This window comes from Galeopterus variegatus, unplaced genomic scaffold (genome assembly GCF_000696425.1).
Source record: "Galeopterus variegatus unplaced genomic scaffold, G_variegatus-3.0.2 Scaffold208, whole genome shotgun sequence".
Taxonomy (NCBI): domain Eukaryota; kingdom Metazoa; phylum Chordata; class Mammalia; order Dermoptera; family Cynocephalidae; genus Galeopterus; species Galeopterus variegatus.
In genome coordinates this window covers 714,243-731,370 of record NW_007726319.1, presented here as the reverse complement: position 1 = coordinate 731,370, position 17,128 = coordinate 714,243, and the positions used below count along the sequence as shown (strand labels likewise).

The 17,128-nt window shown below is 47.2% G+C and overlaps 1 protein-coding gene across 6 annotated transcripts in view; it reads left to right on the top strand.

Moving 5' to 3' along the window:
• ATP7B (ATPase, Cu++ transporting, beta polypeptide) overlaps positions 1–14,564 on the top strand; it is a 65,669-nt gene extending 51,105 nt beyond the window's left edge. For 5 of the 6 annotated variants that reach the window (XM_008565837.1, XM_008565838.1, XM_008565836.1 and 2 more), the window contains 9 exons: positions 2,925–3,119; positions 5,714–5,896; positions 7,129–7,297; positions 8,613–8,756; positions 9,703–9,845; positions 11,605–11,808; positions 11,892–12,009; positions 13,369–13,471; positions 14,008–14,564. In XM_008565837.1, the coding sequence (XP_008564059.1) occupies positions 2,925–3,119; positions 5,714–5,896; positions 7,129–7,297; positions 8,613–8,756; positions 9,703–9,845; positions 11,605–11,808; positions 11,892–12,009; positions 13,369–13,471; positions 14,008–14,281 (1,533 nt within the window). In that variant the 3' untranslated portion in view covers positions 14,282–14,564. The remainder of the gene's footprint in view (positions 1–2,924; positions 3,120–5,713; positions 5,897–7,128; positions 7,298–8,612; positions 8,757–9,702; positions 9,846–11,604; positions 11,809–11,891; positions 12,010–13,368; positions 13,472–14,007) is intronic. The other variant, XM_008565835.1, reaches the window with a different exon arrangement.
• The last annotated feature ends 2,564 nt before the right edge of the window (positions 14,565–17,128 follow it).

Below are 17,128 nucleotides of genomic sequence, written 5' to 3'. Positions count from 1 at the left end.
CCGCCCGGCGAGGGGGGGGCCGGTCTGTATGTGGGATCCGAACCCTCGGCGGGAGCGCCGCCGCACTCCCAAGCGGCGCACTGTAGCAGTGCGCCACCGGGCCGGCCCCGGCCTTTGCTTTCTACTTAGATGATTTTCACAGACACTACTTAGCTTTCAGTTGTAATGCTTACAGCATTTACAACAGCATTTAAAGTAAACCATACTGGTTAGTTTTGAGGTTATGAGGCACATACATTATAGAAAAGGTCACTTCAGAATTTTGATGGTATGATAATATTAACAGATTTTAAGAAAAATGTATTTTTTGCTCTCTGTATCTACAAATACCTTTAGCCTCCCAGCTTCCCGAACAATGCTAATAGTTTAATAACCAGATATTTATTAAACATTTTAAGTGAGGCAGTGAAATTTATGTTTCTGAGTTAAAAGTGGATGAAGAGCACTATCCTAGGAAATATGGTTTTATCAAACTTAAAAAAAAAAAGAAAAAAATGGAAAATACAGTCCATCCCTCACAAAACTTATCTGCTTGAGAAATAAGAACCATAGGTTGAGTATCCCTATTATCCAAAAATCTGAAATCTGAAATACTCCAAAATTTGAAACTTCTTATGTATCAACGTGATGCTCAAAGGAAATGCTCATTGGAGAATATTGGACTTTGGATTTTTAGAGTAGGAATGCCAAACTGGTAAGTATAATGCAAGTATAAGGGATACTCAACCTTTGTATGCATCAGTGATTCTCAATTGGGAGATGTCCCCCCTCCAGGGACTTTTGGCAATGTCTGAAGACATTTTTGGTTTTCATAACTTGGGGAGATACTACTTGCATCTAGTGCGTAGAGGCCAAAATGCTGCTAAACATCCCACAAGGCACAGAATAGGCCCCCCCAGTAGAGAATTATCTGGCCCCAAATATCAATAATGCCCAGGTTGAGAAACCCCAATGTATGTAAAAAGCTGATGACCCACTTAGAGCAGTATTGGGTAACTGCCCAGTGAGTGGAGCAGTGTTTTACTTCACCTTGTACCTGGCCCAGCCTGATGATTATTTTACTTAAGCACCATAGAATAAGAATGACAAATATGGAATGGATATATTTTTTTCCTCTTAAAAAAATTTCTGATATTCTCAGGATGCATGTCATTTACTAAGATGTCATTTTCTATCTTAAATTGAAAAATGTCCAAAATTAAGTACTTTCTGACATCTAAGTAGACTTCAGTGCTTTTAATAGTAACTTATGAATGTATTCGTAGAATTTGCCAGTGGCTGTTCATGGCACATGACTGCCTAAAATTTCTGCTTTTCTGGGAGAGCAGGGCATTGGCATGTGGCTATGGGAAGACTCAGTCCTCAACAAGTTGGAATATGTGGCTTTCTGCTGTTCCATGCCTATCCATCTTACTTTGGCTTCTTTTGTTTTTATCTGCAATATCAGGGAGGATGCTGGCAAATGAGGTACTGCATGTTCCTTTAAGATACTGTCATCTGTGCTGTACAAAGATCATTTGTAGGGAAGTGTTCATGTTAACTTCTAGAAGTCTACCCAACCCTTTGGAATGTCACGTGTTATTTTGACAAGAATTATTAGGTTTAAAAAAAAAAAATCATATCATATTTATCTCTCATATCTTATTTATAACATTATATCTTAAACCTTACATCCCTCTACCTAAATACAACTGTTTCTATGTAAATTAAATGACCCTTTAATAATTTTAGAATCCACCTTTCAAAATCAAAGAATAAAGTATAGATGGAAGCTAGAGATTGTGGTCTGTTTCCTTGATTTAGGAAATGTGCTTTTTGCTGTAATTAAGTAAATATAGCTCCTCTTTATTATACTCTATAGCCACCAGCCATTTTGAAAAATAAACCAAGAAAATTCAGTATCTCAGAATGCAAATAATAATGTCAGTATGTGCTACCAGGTATCTGGAAAGTCGGACCCGTATTTTGTTTGTTTTAGGTTTATAAAGAAAGTAATAGTGAAAAATATGGAGAAGAAAGTAAAGATGGCTCCACATCATCTCTAAAAGTAACTTTTTTGCTCTTTGGTGGACTTCTTTCCTGTATTGTTGAAAGGCTATATATGGATATAGGCAGAGAATTTTGCACTAATAAAATCACAGCAAATGTCTTTTTGTATTTGTTGTTTTAATTCTGCAGTGTTACTGATATCTTTCCATATCAATAAATGTCGATATATATCATCATTCCAACAATGGCATAATATTCCATTATATACACCATACCCACAGTTTAATTAACCAATCCCCCTATTGTGTCTAGATTTTTGCCATTACAAAAAAAAAAACAAAACACTAATAAATATCCTACTGTCTTTTCCCCCTTGTATGATTATCACCCTAGGATACTCCTCGGAGTCCCATTATTTTTGAAGCTTTCATAGTGATGGTTAAAAATGATAATGTACTAATTACAATTTCTTAGATGTTTCTCCTATACCAGGTGTTATACTATGTATATTTATATGTTTATATGTGTATTGCCTCATTTAATCCTTACAACAGCCTGAGAGCTGGGTGTTATCTCCATTTTGTATATGAGGAAGCTGAGGCAGAGAGGTGAAGTCAGCGTCAGAGCCAGGTTATGGATCTGCGTGGTCTGACTCCACTGTCTGCACTCTCTCCCCTGTAAAAGGTTCTTATATGACTCTCTGCTCCTGTAATGCTTCTTTCGGGGGAAGCCTGTAGGATCTAGCTGGAAAGCTGGGATGTGGAGCAGTAAAGTGAACTCTGATGCCACGGCAGTGCAGAACACAATTGTGTTCCTAAACCCCAGCTTATCATGCTGGCTGAGGCCTCACTGCCCACAGAAATGTGCTTATGGATGAGAATCCTGTGAGACCCCTCACTGACCTCTCAGCCTGCCTCTGTCTCTCCTCTTTTCAGAACCCCAACAAGCACATCTCCCAGACAGAAGTGGTCCTCCGGTTTGCATTCCAGACATCCATCACGGTGCTGTGCATCGCCTGCCCCTGCTCCTTGGGGCTGGCCACGCCCACGGCAGTCATGGTGGGCACTGGGGTGGCCGCCCAGAACGGCATCCTCATCAAGGGGGGTAAGCCCCTGGAGATGGCGCACAAGGTCAGTCCTGGACCAAGCTCCCCGACCCTCCTTGTTAAGAGAGTCTTGACGATGAAAATTGTTACCTGTTTACTACTTCATATTGAGAGAAACCTGAGAGCGACCTGAGGGCAGCAATGTTATTTGAATGAAATAGAAAACCAGGACTAACTGAGAATAGCAGCAACAGCAGTAGTAGTCATATAATTCGGTGCTTTGTAAGTATTGAGTTAATCTCATTAACAACTTTTTGCAGTAGGTGCTTATCATTCCCATTTTACAGATGAGGAAACTGCAGCAGAAGGAAGTTAGGTAACTTGCCCAAAGGCCTGCAGCTAATAAGTGGCAGAGCCAGGATTCACACCCAGGCAGTGAGGCTGTAGGAGGACAGTCCCAACTCCATGGCTGTGAAATTAGTGGTGGGATCCCTGTGACCTTGGGGAATGGAATAGGAGCAACGGTTTTTATGAGGAATCTTCTTTTTGCCCAACATACCGACCCCTGATCTTCCATGCTTCTATTTATTTATTCAGTATTTGTCGAGCACCTACTGTGTGTGAGCTCTGTGCCGGGCTCTGGCGATGGTTAAGGTTCCCAGCTACCAAGGAGCTCATAATGTAGCAGGAAAGACATGTGTTGTATAAGTAAACAACAAATGCTGAGTGTTAGGAGAGAGTTTGAGATGCCCTGAGAGCACTTTAACCACGGCCTGACCTGGACTCGGGGTGGGGGGTGATGCAAGTGGTTGGAGAAAGGATTACAAAGGTTAATTTGAGATCTAACAGTTGAGCGAGAGTTAGAAAGACAAGGGAGGATAGGAAGAATGTTCCTGCGGTGGGAGCAGCAGGAGGGAAAGGCCTGGGCAGTCTATGTGGCCCTAGCACAGGTTCCAAAGATCAGGGACGAACTTTATCCTCACCATTGTATCCCCAGCAACCAGCCCTGTACCTGGCACATTGAAAGCACTCAAAAGTTATTTGCTAAATAAATAAATGAGGAACTGGAAGAAAGTCTTTGAGAGAAAGAGACTGTAGATGAGGCTGTTGAGGGAGGGGCCAGAGGGCCTTGGGCTGCTTCAGGGCATGGTGGAAAGACAGACGAGGCATGGGGAAAGAGGGGAGACAGAGCTGGTCAACCCCTTTGCGTACGCTCTCACGAGAGCTAACCCAGTCAAATGAGAACTGCATTAATCCCATCATGAGGGCGGAGCCCCGGTGACCCAAACACATCCCATTAGGCCCCACTTTCCAGCACTGCTGCATTGAGGAATTAAAGTTCCAATACATGAACTTTTGGGGGCGTATTAGTCCATTTCTGTTCCTTATAACAAAATACCTGAAACTGGGTAATTTGTAAAGAAACAGTATTTATTTATTATAATTTTGGAGGCTGGGAAGTCCAAAGTCAAGGGGATACATCTGGTGAGGGCCATCTCCTCGTGTGAGTCTACAGTGATGCAAGGTATAACATGGTGAGAATGGCAAGAGCAGAGAGAGCTAACTTGTTCCTAGATCTCCTTATAAAGCCATCAGAACCACACCTGTAAAACCTTCAACTTATTGCTCCAGGAATGGATCAATCCAATCACTGTGGCATGGTCCTCGCAATCTAATCACCTCTTCAAGGCCCTACCTTTCATTTGCCATAATAGAATTTCCCACCCTCTTAACACGGTCACAATGGGGATTAAGTTTCTAACTACATGGAACTTTGGGGGACACAATTCAATCCATAGCAGGGGGACGCACTGAAACCATAGCAACCTATGTGATGTGACTAGACTACATGTTGGGAAGATTATTCTGACTGCTGAGAGAAGGATGGACTGAACGAGGCAAGAATCAATGGAGGAAGATAAGTTAATAGTGTTGAAGGCAGAGGTGACCACTTAGCATCAGAAACAAAAGGCTGAACCTGTTGTTTGCTAATAAGGGGGAAAACATGCTTGTGGGCAACCTGCTGACAAGTAGGGTTTGGGGATGTGTGCAGGTCAGGGGTTGGTGGGCTTTCAGAAGCGGGGCTCAGGACTCAGCTGGCCTCTGGCCATGGAAGTGCAGGTACAGGAGTGTGGCTGCCGCTAGTTGTCAGAGCTTCTGTTGTCCAAGTGGGATGGGTTAAAACTGGCTCTGGTGGTTACTTATGGCCACAGAACAGTCCCTTCCTTTCTTGAACTTGGAGTGTGAGGACTTCATTCTCAACAGGCTCTTGCACTGAGGCAGGCAAGAGAAAACAGTGGTTGGACTCAGTGGACAGCAGTGGACAGGCAGATGGGAGGACTCTCAGGGTCCTGACTCCTGAACCTATGTGCGGTGTCACTGTCCTGGAGATGGTGCCACACCATCACATGGACAGCCAAGGGAGAGTTTCTGGCTCTAGCTGGGTGAGGTTAAGCCACAGTGTGGACGTTTTTGACTTGGCAGATAGGGAAACAATTTCATTGCGGTAGAAGCTGTTGAGCCCCAGGATTGACTACAGAGGATTATGTTAAGAAGTTGTAAAGGAGTGTTGTTACCTGCCCGAGGTAGGTTGGGTGAAGTTCTGCCTCAAGATTATGTGGACTAGGAAAGCCCCTTCCATCTGTGTTGTGGTCGCTGAGATGTGGTTGTTTTTGGCAGATAAAGACTGTGATGTTTGACAAAACTGGCACCATTACCCATGGTGCCCCCAGGGTCATGCGGTTCCTCCTGCTTGTGGACGTGGCTGCACTGCCCCTCAGGAAGGTTCTGGCTGTGGTGGGAACTGCAGAAGCCAGCAGCGAGCACCCCTTGGGTGTAGCGGTCACCAGGTACTGTAAAGAGGTATGTCAACCTTGGCGTAACTCTCCCCCGCCCCCCAAACCTCTGTCCTAGCTGCCCTCATGGAGGCCTTCCTGAGTGGGGTCTGGAAAAGCACTTAACAGGCCCCTCTGGAGCAGGTGGAGATGGGGCTCACAGTAGGCCCTTGTCACAGTTCCAGGTTATCACAAAAGCAGTTCAGTGTCACAGTCCTTTGCCAAGTGTCTGTCTGGCCCTGGGCTCAAGACAACGAAATGAGTGAGATGTGAACTCTCTCCTCCGGGAGCTTGTACTCTGGGGGAGGACAGGCGGTCTAGAAGCTCAGTCCGTTGAAGAGCTTAGTACAAGGGGACACAAACATGTAGTGGGGGTTCTGGGGTGAGGGAGGGAGAAACCCCTCCACTGGGAGCATGTGGAATGGAGGGGAACCAGCAGAGGGGACCAGAGTGCCCAGGTGGTTCTCGGCAGGCTGATGGAGAAACATGGCACTCCTTCCTTCTCTCCACAGGAAAGGTTCTATTTAGTTTTCTGTTTTCAGTCTGAATGGAGAGGCAGTAGAACGTGCCAGAATATTGCCCTGACAATTTTTAAATGGCCTGAGCAAAACCCATGAACGTAGAAAGATGATATATGGATACCTTGGAAAACCGTTGACAACTCTTTCTGGACAGGGAATCTTCCAGAAACCTCATTTGGTGTTTGGTCCCTCATGTAGGGTCAGACAGCTCTTCCCTGTCTCACCCGTGACCTTTCGGGAGGAGCCATGCTGGCGCTCAGCCATCCTCCCGGCCGCTCCGTGCGCTGCTTTCCCTGCCTTGCGCCCTCCTCCTCCAGGCCTGGGACATGGGTTGTTATCTCTTGGTAGCCTCGAAACAGCTTGGTCACCACTCACTTCTTCTGTTGTTTTTATGTAATCATTTGCAACATAGAAATATCTTCCTCTCATTGGCACCTGCACCCCTTTTAAATTTGAGGTGTTTAATGTGAGTTGCCTTTTCCTTTCTAGTCTGCAGCTTGTCCACTATCATGGGGCATCCACCTCGTGGGAGAGTTTAGACTGTTTCATCTTGTTCAATTTAATAACTGTAATATCTGTATCGGATGGGAGAAGAATAATTGCTGCATTAATAGGCGATCTCCTCACTGTTCCCTTCAATTCCCCTGCCTCCTTTCTCTCTCAACTCCTACTTCGTGCTGTTCTTACCACCTTCACCCTGAATCCCTGTTCTACTTTGCCCCCATCCCTGCTTTCACAGGAACTTGGAACAGAAACCTTGGGGTACTGCACAGACTTCCAGGCGGTGCCAGGCTGTGGAATCGGGTGCAAAGTCAGCAGCGTGGATGGCCTCTTGGCCCACAGTGAGCACCGACTGGGTGAATGGGCCACTCATGTGAATGGGGTTGGCAGCCCTCCTGCAGAAAAAGGTATCCCTGGCCTTTGTCTCTGCTGCTGGATCTTTCGGTGGCTGGGCCCCACTGGGTGAAAGTGGAGGCGTGCCAAACCACAGAGAGCACCATGCCATGCCTGCCTGTTGGGAGAAAGGTAGCCCGTGGCTGGGCCGCCCTACACCTGCTTCCACCAGGAAGGCCTGCGGCTTCTCTCTTGTGTTCTTTGATGCATCTAAATGTTGATGCTTATGGCAGGCAAAAGTAGCATATGATTTAAATTCATAGAGCATTGCTTAGCTGATTCATAATTTTGATTCTTCTGTTTCTTATCTCAGATTGATCTTTCTTCCTAAAAGCTACAAAGTAGACAGATGGGAACTCTATTTTTGTTCTTCTTGTTTCCCTCACATGTGGTAGAACTCTGATGGGACGTGTAGTATTTATAGAGCTGGCAGAAAAAGTCAGGGAAGGCAGTGGAAATGGTCTGCACCCTCAGGAAGGGACGCCACTGGGAGTGAGTGGCAGGTGCTTTTGAACAGTGGCCTTTCTCCTTCTGAGGATTGCTTACCAACCATCAGTGTAAGAGGGTGGAAAACACTCAACACCCAGTCTAGTGTTTTTCCTTAAGCATGTTGGTAGTTAAATCTTGATTTGGATTTTGTTGTTAGGAGGTATCTACCACTTTCTAGCGATTTAAAACCTCAGAATGACCTTTCCGTTAGAGCATCCAGGGAGCGGTCTGTGCAGTGATGTCTCAGTTCGTGCACACAGGTGACAGGTGGAAGGCTCACCTGGCCTTTCAGGAGGTATGGTTTTCAGACGTGTAGAATAGACTTACCTGATTATTTGTTGACTTATACCTCAGGTCATCTGTAGCAAGCAGAAGTGAATCTAGTCACTTGCTTTGGGTGCTGAGCAAATAACTAACTGCTTCTATTTCCTATAGAAACAGAATCAGCAAATACCTCTAACGGCAAATAAGAATATGATGTAATATTTAATGTTTATAACAGTTAGATCGTTAGTAGTGGCTCGATTATCAGATCAAGAAAAACATCATATATGTAGGGTTTGGTACTATTTGTTTCAGGCACAGAGTCTTGGAACATGTCCCCTGCAGATAAGAGGGGACAACTGTACTATTAATGCCCCATTTTAATTCATACCCACATGTTCTGTACATTAATTGTACTTTCTTTCCAGTCCTTTAAGGATGATGTTATAAGAGACGCTTACTAAGTTATAGCTTTTCAAAAAGATTAAATCGCTATTTTGCTGTTAAGGATTCCGTGATTTTTAGTTCATAGTGAAATTGGTCTGTTTAGGAATAATCGCAATCTCTTTTGAGTAGATATAGCCCCCCAGACCTTCTCTGTGCTGATTGGAAACCGCGAATGGATGAAGCGTAACGGCTTAACCATCTCCAGCGACGTCAGTGACGCTATGACTGATCACGAGATGAAAGGACAGACAGCCATCCTGGTGGCCATTGACGGTATCTCCTTGCTTGTTCCTTCCTTATGCACTCTCAAAAATGCAGTTTCCCAGGAATGTCAGGCAAAAATGGTCCCTTTTTTTAAATAAATCTTTCTCTCCGTTACTTTAGGGTCTGTTTCCAGAAGATGTCTTGCCATCTTTTCCCTGCATTCCAAGTCCCTAGGCCCTCTCTTCCTCACCATCTCCATCTTGACTCTAGAACCAGCTGTGCTCTGGCTTCAGTCTTCTTATTTTGTTAATGTTAGTAAAACTATATGCACATAGGAAGTAATTTATGACACTGTATTTTGAATGCTCCAGCCAAATATGTCCTCTTCTTTCATTCTCTCTTTTTTCCCTTTTCTTAAGTAAGTCCTTGTAAACCTGCAGTCTCCTCAGCTCTTCAGATTAAAGGGTCAGGCCCTCTCATGCATCTCCTACCATGTTCCTGTTCACACCCTTCCTACCCTCTGAGATTCACTCAGAAAAAATTCTACACAGTTGTAGTTGTACAGAAAGTAGGAAAAGACAAGAAGGAAGGATTGATTTTTCTCATTTGAATGTTCATCACTTTAAGATATTTGTTAATATGTTACATTTTTCATATTGTAATAGCTAACATGTATTGAGTTCTTATTATGAGCTAGGCACATGGCAAAGTAATACATGCTCCTTGCAGAAAATCTGGAAAATTCAGAGAACTCTAAAGGAAAAAATGAAATCACTCATAATCCTCATAATTACTCCTAATCCTGCCCCTAGGGAGCCACTGTGAACATTTTGGTATTTCTTCCGGACTTTTGTGCATATCTATATATGTGTGTAATTTTTAAAAAGCAAAGTCAAAACTATATTATGTTGTGTAATTTGGTGCTTTATTTATTTTGTATACTATGATATGATGAAAACCATTCCAAGTCGTGACCCTTAGACCGCGTTGCTGACGCATGGGTGGTTTGCTCCAGGTGTGCTCTGTGGGATGATTGCCATCGCAGATGCTGTCAAGCAGGAGGCTGCCCTGGCCGTGCACACGCTGAAAAGCATGGGTGTGGACGTGGCTCTGATCACGGGGGACAATCGGAAGACAGCAAGGGCCATTGCCACCCAGGTAAGGCCTGGGGCTGGGGAGGTCTTTTTTAAAATTACAGGCTATGTTAAGCACATAGAAACAAACAAAAAAATAAGCACCACTCAGCCTTGCCTCTACTCTCTCACTCACCAGGTACTTTCCTCTGCAGGTGCTGCATTCTGCTCTGAGTTGTGCAGCATCCTGGGCGAGCACGCTGTGCCAGTGCTGCCTCAGAGTCCCCAGGGCCTGGTGGCATGTAGTTGATGCATGCCTCACATGCGTCCCTGGAAAAAGGAATTCCAGTATTCTCTAACTGGTTCCCACTCTTCATGATGGGGAAAAAAAAGTTCACAGCTTGAGGCTTAAAATTAAATATTTTAACCTTTATGTTTTTTTTTTCCTTTTTGTCTTTTTTCGTGGCCGGCAACGGATCGCAACCCTCAGTGTCGCGCCCGTACGGGACCGGGACCGGCAACGGGATCGCAACCCTCGGCGTTGCCCCCGCACCTCGCTCAGCCAGTGAGCGGCCGGTCTGTATGTGGGATCCGAACCCTCGGCGGGAGCGCCACCACGCTTCCCAAGCAGCGCACTATAGCAGTGCGCCACCGGGCCGGCCCAACCTTTATGTTAAGGGAATGTTTTGCCAACTCATCTGGAGACATGAATGAGAACAGCTAAGTTACTTGATGTTAGCAGTTGTCCAGGGACCCTTGTTCTGAGTTTGGGCTGTGGGGACAGCACCATTGGATGGCTGCCTGGCTCCACACACTGTACTGGCTCCAGCGTGAATTTCTGAAAATTGTAAAACCCCCCCCTCCAAGTGGTGGAAAGCTGTATGCTTTTGAAAATTAATTGGCTTATGCGGGAAGCAGCAGTACCTCTGTTTTACGTGGCCTTCTTTGCTAGTGATGGATTTTTTGAGTATCTGCCCACCTTTTCCTTGTTAAAACTTGTCCATCCATTCAGTAAGCACTTATTAAGCACCACAAATGTGACAGACAGGCACAGTGCCAGGCACTGGGGCTGCAGAGAGGAGTGAAGAGGGGCTCGGTCCTCAAAGGGCTCACAGTCCTGCAGGGAGGGTGGACCAGTGATCAAACATGGGTCTGCAATGTGCATGGGACACTGTGGGAGCCACCAAGGAGTAACTTACCCTCTAGCCTGGCAGGGTCTGGGGATGGCTTGCTGAGGCGGGGAGTGGGGTTTGGATGCTTGAGTCAGGAGTTGGTCAGATGGAGAAGGGGGAAAGGAATAGGGAAAGGACAACTAAACCTTCCCAAGACAGAGCAAGCGGTGTGAGCATTACCTGATGGTACAAAGTTACACAGTGATTTTGAGATGCCCCAGGGAGCCAAATGGTGCAGTCTAGGGTGGCGCCAGCTGTGGGCCATGAGGCAGAAGCCAGACCACTGAGTGTTTAGACATTGTCCCGGGGTTGGGGGGGCAGGCAGGGTCCATTGGAGTACTTGAAGCAGGAGAGCTCCAGGATTGTTGTTTTGGAAAGACCACTGGGACAGCATAGGGACAAGAGAGTTGAGAGGCTTAGATATGGACAAGGAGACCAGCAAGGGGACTGTTTGCTAATCCATGAAAGGTTGGGGCCTGAACTGTGCAGGAAGTTGGGATGGGAGCAGGGAAAGAATTCGCCCTGTGACCTCAAATCTGCAGGACCTGGTTGACATAACTTATTGGACCTCGGGTGGGGGAGGGGGGCATTGGGGACAAGGATGACTGTCAGGTTTCTGCTGCCATTTAATATCTTTGGCCAACACTGGGTGTTGTTTTCCTTCCCTTTTAGGTTGGCATCAACAAAGTCTTTGCAGAGGTTCTCCCTTCTCATAAGGTGGCCAAGGTCCAGGAGCTTCAGAACAAAGGGAAGAAAGTCGCCATGGTAGGAGATGGAGTTAACGACTCTCCGGCCCTGGCCCAGGCTGATGTGGGCATTGCCATTGGGACCGGGACGGACGTTGCCATCGAGGCGGCTGACGTCGTCCTCATCAGAGTGAGCTTGGCTGTGTCGATGTCATGGGAGCAATGAGGGCCGTGGAACAGACCCCTTACTCACTGCGTGTTCCTCTCCTGCAGAATGATTTACTCGATGTGGTGGCCAGCATTCACCTGTCCAAGAGGACTGTCCGTAGAATACGAGTCAATCTGGTCCTGGCGCTGATTTATAACCTGATTGGGATACCCATTGCAGCAGGTAGGGGTGGCTCTCACCTGCCTTCTTACTTTTGACCCCAGCTGGGCTAGAGAAGCTTCTGTCTGCTAGGTTCCTGCTGACCTTAGTGAGAAGCCCACCCCACTGGCTGGCCTTCTGGAAGTGTTTTAGAAAGGCTGGTTTTGTTATGTTCCCTGCTTTGTACGTCTCTAAAGGTAAATGAGAAACTGCTTAGAGGACCGTAAACCATCATTCACTCTGGTCCTTTCTAAAGAGTTGGTCAAGATGCTTTGCCATTTATTTACTGTGGCCCTATTTTCTGAGCAATTTATTAAGACATATAGCCTGAAAAATAGTCATTATTAAGAGTTATGGGCACGAACAGCACGCTGGGCACAATGATTGGTGTGACAGAACCTTACCTGAAAAATTAATCCTGCCCAGGTTTCTCTCTGACTCACACTAATGATGATGGAAAGAAATGGATTGTTTCTGCTTTGTAACTCCCCTCTCACCTACCCCCTTGAATCCTGTGGAACCAGGCAGGGACAAGTTCCAGACCCTTCTGCAAGGCAGCACTCCTCCATGGGCGGAAGGGACCTGAAATTTTCAAACACAACTTTCCTACTTCAGGACCCCCTGTTGTGTCCGAATGGTTAGTGATGACTCCCATAACAGGGATCAGCGTGTCCACCTTGGCCTCTGGAGACCAGGCAGTCAGGCAGGTTTACTCCCTGCCCCCAGCCGGCTCAGGGGCTCAAGTAATTCCTTCCAGTGCTTGTGCCTCTGCCACAAACACTTGGCCATAGCTGGCTGAGTCTCCTGCCTCTGTGCTAGGACCTGGCTCTTATTTCTCTCTTTTTAAAAAATTTTTTTTTTAAAGATGACGGGTAAGGGGATCTCAACCCTTGGCTTGGTGTTGTCAGCACCACGCTCAGCCAGTGAGCGAACCGGCCATCCCTATATGGGATCTGAACCCGGGGCCTTGGTGTTATCAGCACCGCACTCTCCTGAGTGAGCCATGGGCCGGCCCCTTATTTCTCTTTTAAATGGTGTTATGAGGCCCCGGAGGCCGATAGTCTGTGTAGACAAAGACTGTGACATCAGCAGAGTTTTGTGCCCTGTGGGGCTGTGACTGCAGGACTGCTGGCTTCCCACCTCCTGCTTCTCCCTCTCCCCCCTCCCCTGCCCCCATGTTAGCCTGTGCATGGCTCGAGGCAGGGCATGGCAGGTGGAAGTGGCTGGGGTCCACTCACCAGCACCCCACTGCCCAGCTTTCTGCCACAGCCTCACCTCAGAGGACTGTGTGCCCTGCCGGCGGCAGGGGCAGCTGAGGGGGAGGCCCTCTGCGTGCTCCTGCCTCCAGGCTGCTGTTGGTGCAAGTGTGTCCTCCCTTGTCAGGTGTCTTCATGCCCATTGGCATCGTGCTACAGCCATGGATGGGCTCAGCAGCCATGGCAGCCTCCTCTGTGTCCGTGGTACTCTCCTCCCTGCAGCTCAAGTGGTGAGTCCCATGGGCAAGAATGTTTGTGCCAGTTTCCAGGAGGTCCTTTCCCTCTGAGCACATGCAGATTGGGGCCACACTGTTCCCCATTCACTCAGCTGAGGCGAACACCAAAGTAGCAGCCTGAGTGGAGAGCCCAGTGCGTGTTATGTAGTGATTTGTCAGCACCATGAGCAAATACCCTACTGCTGAACAGTCACCATGTGCTGGACTATTCTTGCTCTTCTGCTCAGGGGCTGTTTATGTGAGTGTCATAGAGATGCCAGGTCCCTGTGTATTGCCACTTCTTTTTTAAAAAAAGATGTTCACTTATTTATTCATGCATTCATTTAACAAAAGTTAATGGTAGCCTATTATGTGCAGGGCATTTGCATAGGAAGTTTCTAAATCAGGTGAACTTTTACTTGAACTGTAGGAGTTTGATGTTCTTTTCCTTTAAAATCCATGAGGTTTTAATACTGCATATTATTGAAAAACTTGAAAAAAAAAGCCTGTGTCCAGAATGGCTCAGATGCTCTTGGGTTCTCGCTTTGCAGCTACAAGAAGCCCGACCTGGAGAAGTACGAAATGCAGGCCCATGGCCGCATGAAGCCCCTGAGCCCGTCTCAGGTCAGCGTGCACATCGGCATGGATGACCGGTGGCGAGACTCCCCCAGGGCCCCGGCGTGGGACCAGGTCAGCTACGTCAGCCAGGTGTCTCTGTCCTCCCTGACGTCCGACAGGCTGTCTTGGCACAGTACCATGATGGACGATGGTGGGGACAAGTGGTCTCTGCTCCTGAATGACAAGGACGAGGAGCAGTACATCTGAGAGCTCCAGGTGGGGCCAGATCCAGGACAGGGCAGGGGCCCAGCTCCCTCTGGCAAAGCGGCATCTGTTTGCTGTCTGCACCACCAGCAGGGGAATCACGCTTGCCTCTAGCCCTGGGGACTTCCACTCCCTGGACCTTTCCAGTCATCCCTCCCTGCAGCACATGGCCCATCCAGCTGTGGCTGGCATTGGCTTGTGTGTGGCTACTGTTAGTCCTGTCAACATTGCCAGTTGTAGCACTCTTAATCCTGTTTGTGACGCCAATTATAAAGCTAGGTGACCACGCTAGTTGTCCAGCTCTTTTACCTGCCGGTAATCCTGTACCGACTAGGCCAATTGCCGAGCTAGGGCTGGGTCTGGGGCTCACAGACCCCTCAAGCCCGTTCACAGACTAGGTCATAAACCCTTCGTATGCTGGGCTGGGCCACCAGACCCCACACACACCAGGCTGGGTCACCAGACCCCTTCATGCAGGTCTATGAGCTAGGTAACTGGTCGAAAAGTCCTTGGAGCCATAGGTTGGAAAGCATGGCTGCGCCGGGTGGATGCCTGAGGCAGATGCCCACCCACCTGCTTCACTAAAACTCCTCTCTCTCTCTGTCTCTCTCTCTCAAGAACACAAGAATAGCAACAAAACTAAAAAGATACAGTGGCGCACATGCACAGTAACTACACACACACATACAATTTGTTTACAAAGGATGTGCTAAAACCACACCCAACTGGACCTGAGGCGAGGGCCCTGACCAAACTATTCCATTTTCCCAGCAGCCTGGATGTGATTGCTCTGCCTGGATCCTCCTGTGCCCAGCAGAGCACCCTGGCCCCAGCATGCTGTTGGTGTGGGCTTTGTTGGAAACCTTGCTTGGACTCTAGAAGACAGAGGAAAGTCAGCCCTCTCTGCAGACCTCTGCTTGTAGTATTTGGGGGTGACTACTTGTGAAGTAAGGAACAACCTCCTCAGGACCAAAAGCCTAGCTGGGCCTTTCTAGAGAACCCTCACAAAACTCGCTGTTGGGCTCTTTGACGATGCTGCCTGCATCATGTGTCTGAGACCACAGTTTACCTCAAGTGCACCTTCTGTTTTCTGCTGGCCCAGTCTCTCCCTTTTCTCCCCTTCTGTGTGCTTGATGTCCTTGACACTGGGGCTGTGCCCCCGTGCCTCATCCTCGAGCTGCTCTCGCCTGTGCACTTCCAGCCTCCGCCTGCTCTGTGCTCACACCCTGGCCAGAGCTTGCTGTGGCCCTCTTCAAGTTGTGGAGAGTTCTTTCTCGCTAAGAGCCACTCCCCCTGGAGTCGTGGCTCCTCTTCCCACAGAATAGAGTGCTGTTGTTGACTAGCTGGAGTGAGGGTCCCAGAGCCTGACCTGCGAGTCCAAATCCGGCTTCCTGTGGGGTCCAGGTGCTCATGACCTGGGGCACCCTTGTGTGTCCCTGCCGCAGCTGTGGTGCTGGAAACAGATGCCCCGCATGCAGAAACCTCCCTCATGGCCCCAGGAGCTAAGTTTACAGGGTCTTCTGTGTGACTGTCACCTCCTGGGGTCCAATAGAGAATTCAGGGCTCTAGCGTCCCTGGCATTGTGCAACTGGAAGGAAGCGGTGCTGCCCGAATCAGAGGAGAGCACAGTTCTCCTCTGTGAGCCTGCTGTCAGCAAGCGGAGTGGGCGCCTTAGGAAGGGGGCCACCACACCTCCCCAAGGGGAGGGTCTGTTTTTACCTGTCTTTGTATGACACCAGAGGGGCAGTGGGTCCAGTGTTAGACTGTGAAGTCTGTGGTGATTGGCAGAACCACACAGGTGCAGACTAGTAGAATCACATTGAATCCTAAGGTGAAGCCCTTGTCTCACACACAAAATAATTTTAGTTATTTATTGAGTGTCAGTTACTTGCCAGGGGCATTGTTAGCACTTTTTATAGGTTATCTTTAATCCTCCAAACAAACCAGCAAGATAGCTATTATTGTCCACATTTTACAGGTAAGGGAACGGGCTCAGAGAGGCTAAGTATCTTGCCCAAGATCATGTAGTCAATATACATGCCATGTTTGTTGGCTCTGAAGTCTTTTCTCTTAATTCTGCTCCTGCCTTGATTATCAGTTTGCTTGATAAGAATGAACTAGAAAAAGATCCTTGCTCCTGGAAGAACAAATCTGCAGGGTGATAATGTTAGTTGTATCAGCTTTGAATTCAGTTGATCACAAGGTCATCTCACCTTCACCTTGGATGGTTTTTCAATTTTTCCATATTATGTAGTTTTTGCTGGGTTTTATCTTCTGAAATCCAAGTACAAGGTATTACTGTGTTTTTATTGTTTTCAGTCTTCCTCCCCTCCCTTACCCCCAGCCCCTTTCCACTATCTGCCCCCAATTGTGTCCTCTCTTTATTCTGGCTTGGGGAGTATTTCTTGTTTTCTAACTAGGCTAATCATTATCTAAAGGGTCTAATTATATTGATTCTTTTAAACTTTTAGGACCATAAATATCATGTTCATTTGTGGACATAAAAATATTTATATAATTGTACAGAAAATAAACTTTTAGCTGTTCAAAGTGTAAGGACTATTATTTGTCAGATAACAATTCCTACTTCAAAAACTTTTCATGCAATATCAGAATAAAGTTTGTTTTTATTCATCTAAAAATCTGCCTTTGGATGGCTCCGTCTGTGAAAGAGAAGGACGACGGTCAGAGGCCAGCGCAGCACTGTCTTCAGTGAGAACTGCAAGAGACTAGCTCTGCTCAATGCCTTTTTAGGGGGCAGAGAGGATGGGATTTTAACAGCAGGGGACATGAGGGTGCGAGCCCACTCCTGAGTGCCAAATGCCGGCCTGCCTCTGGTGTGTGGGAGAA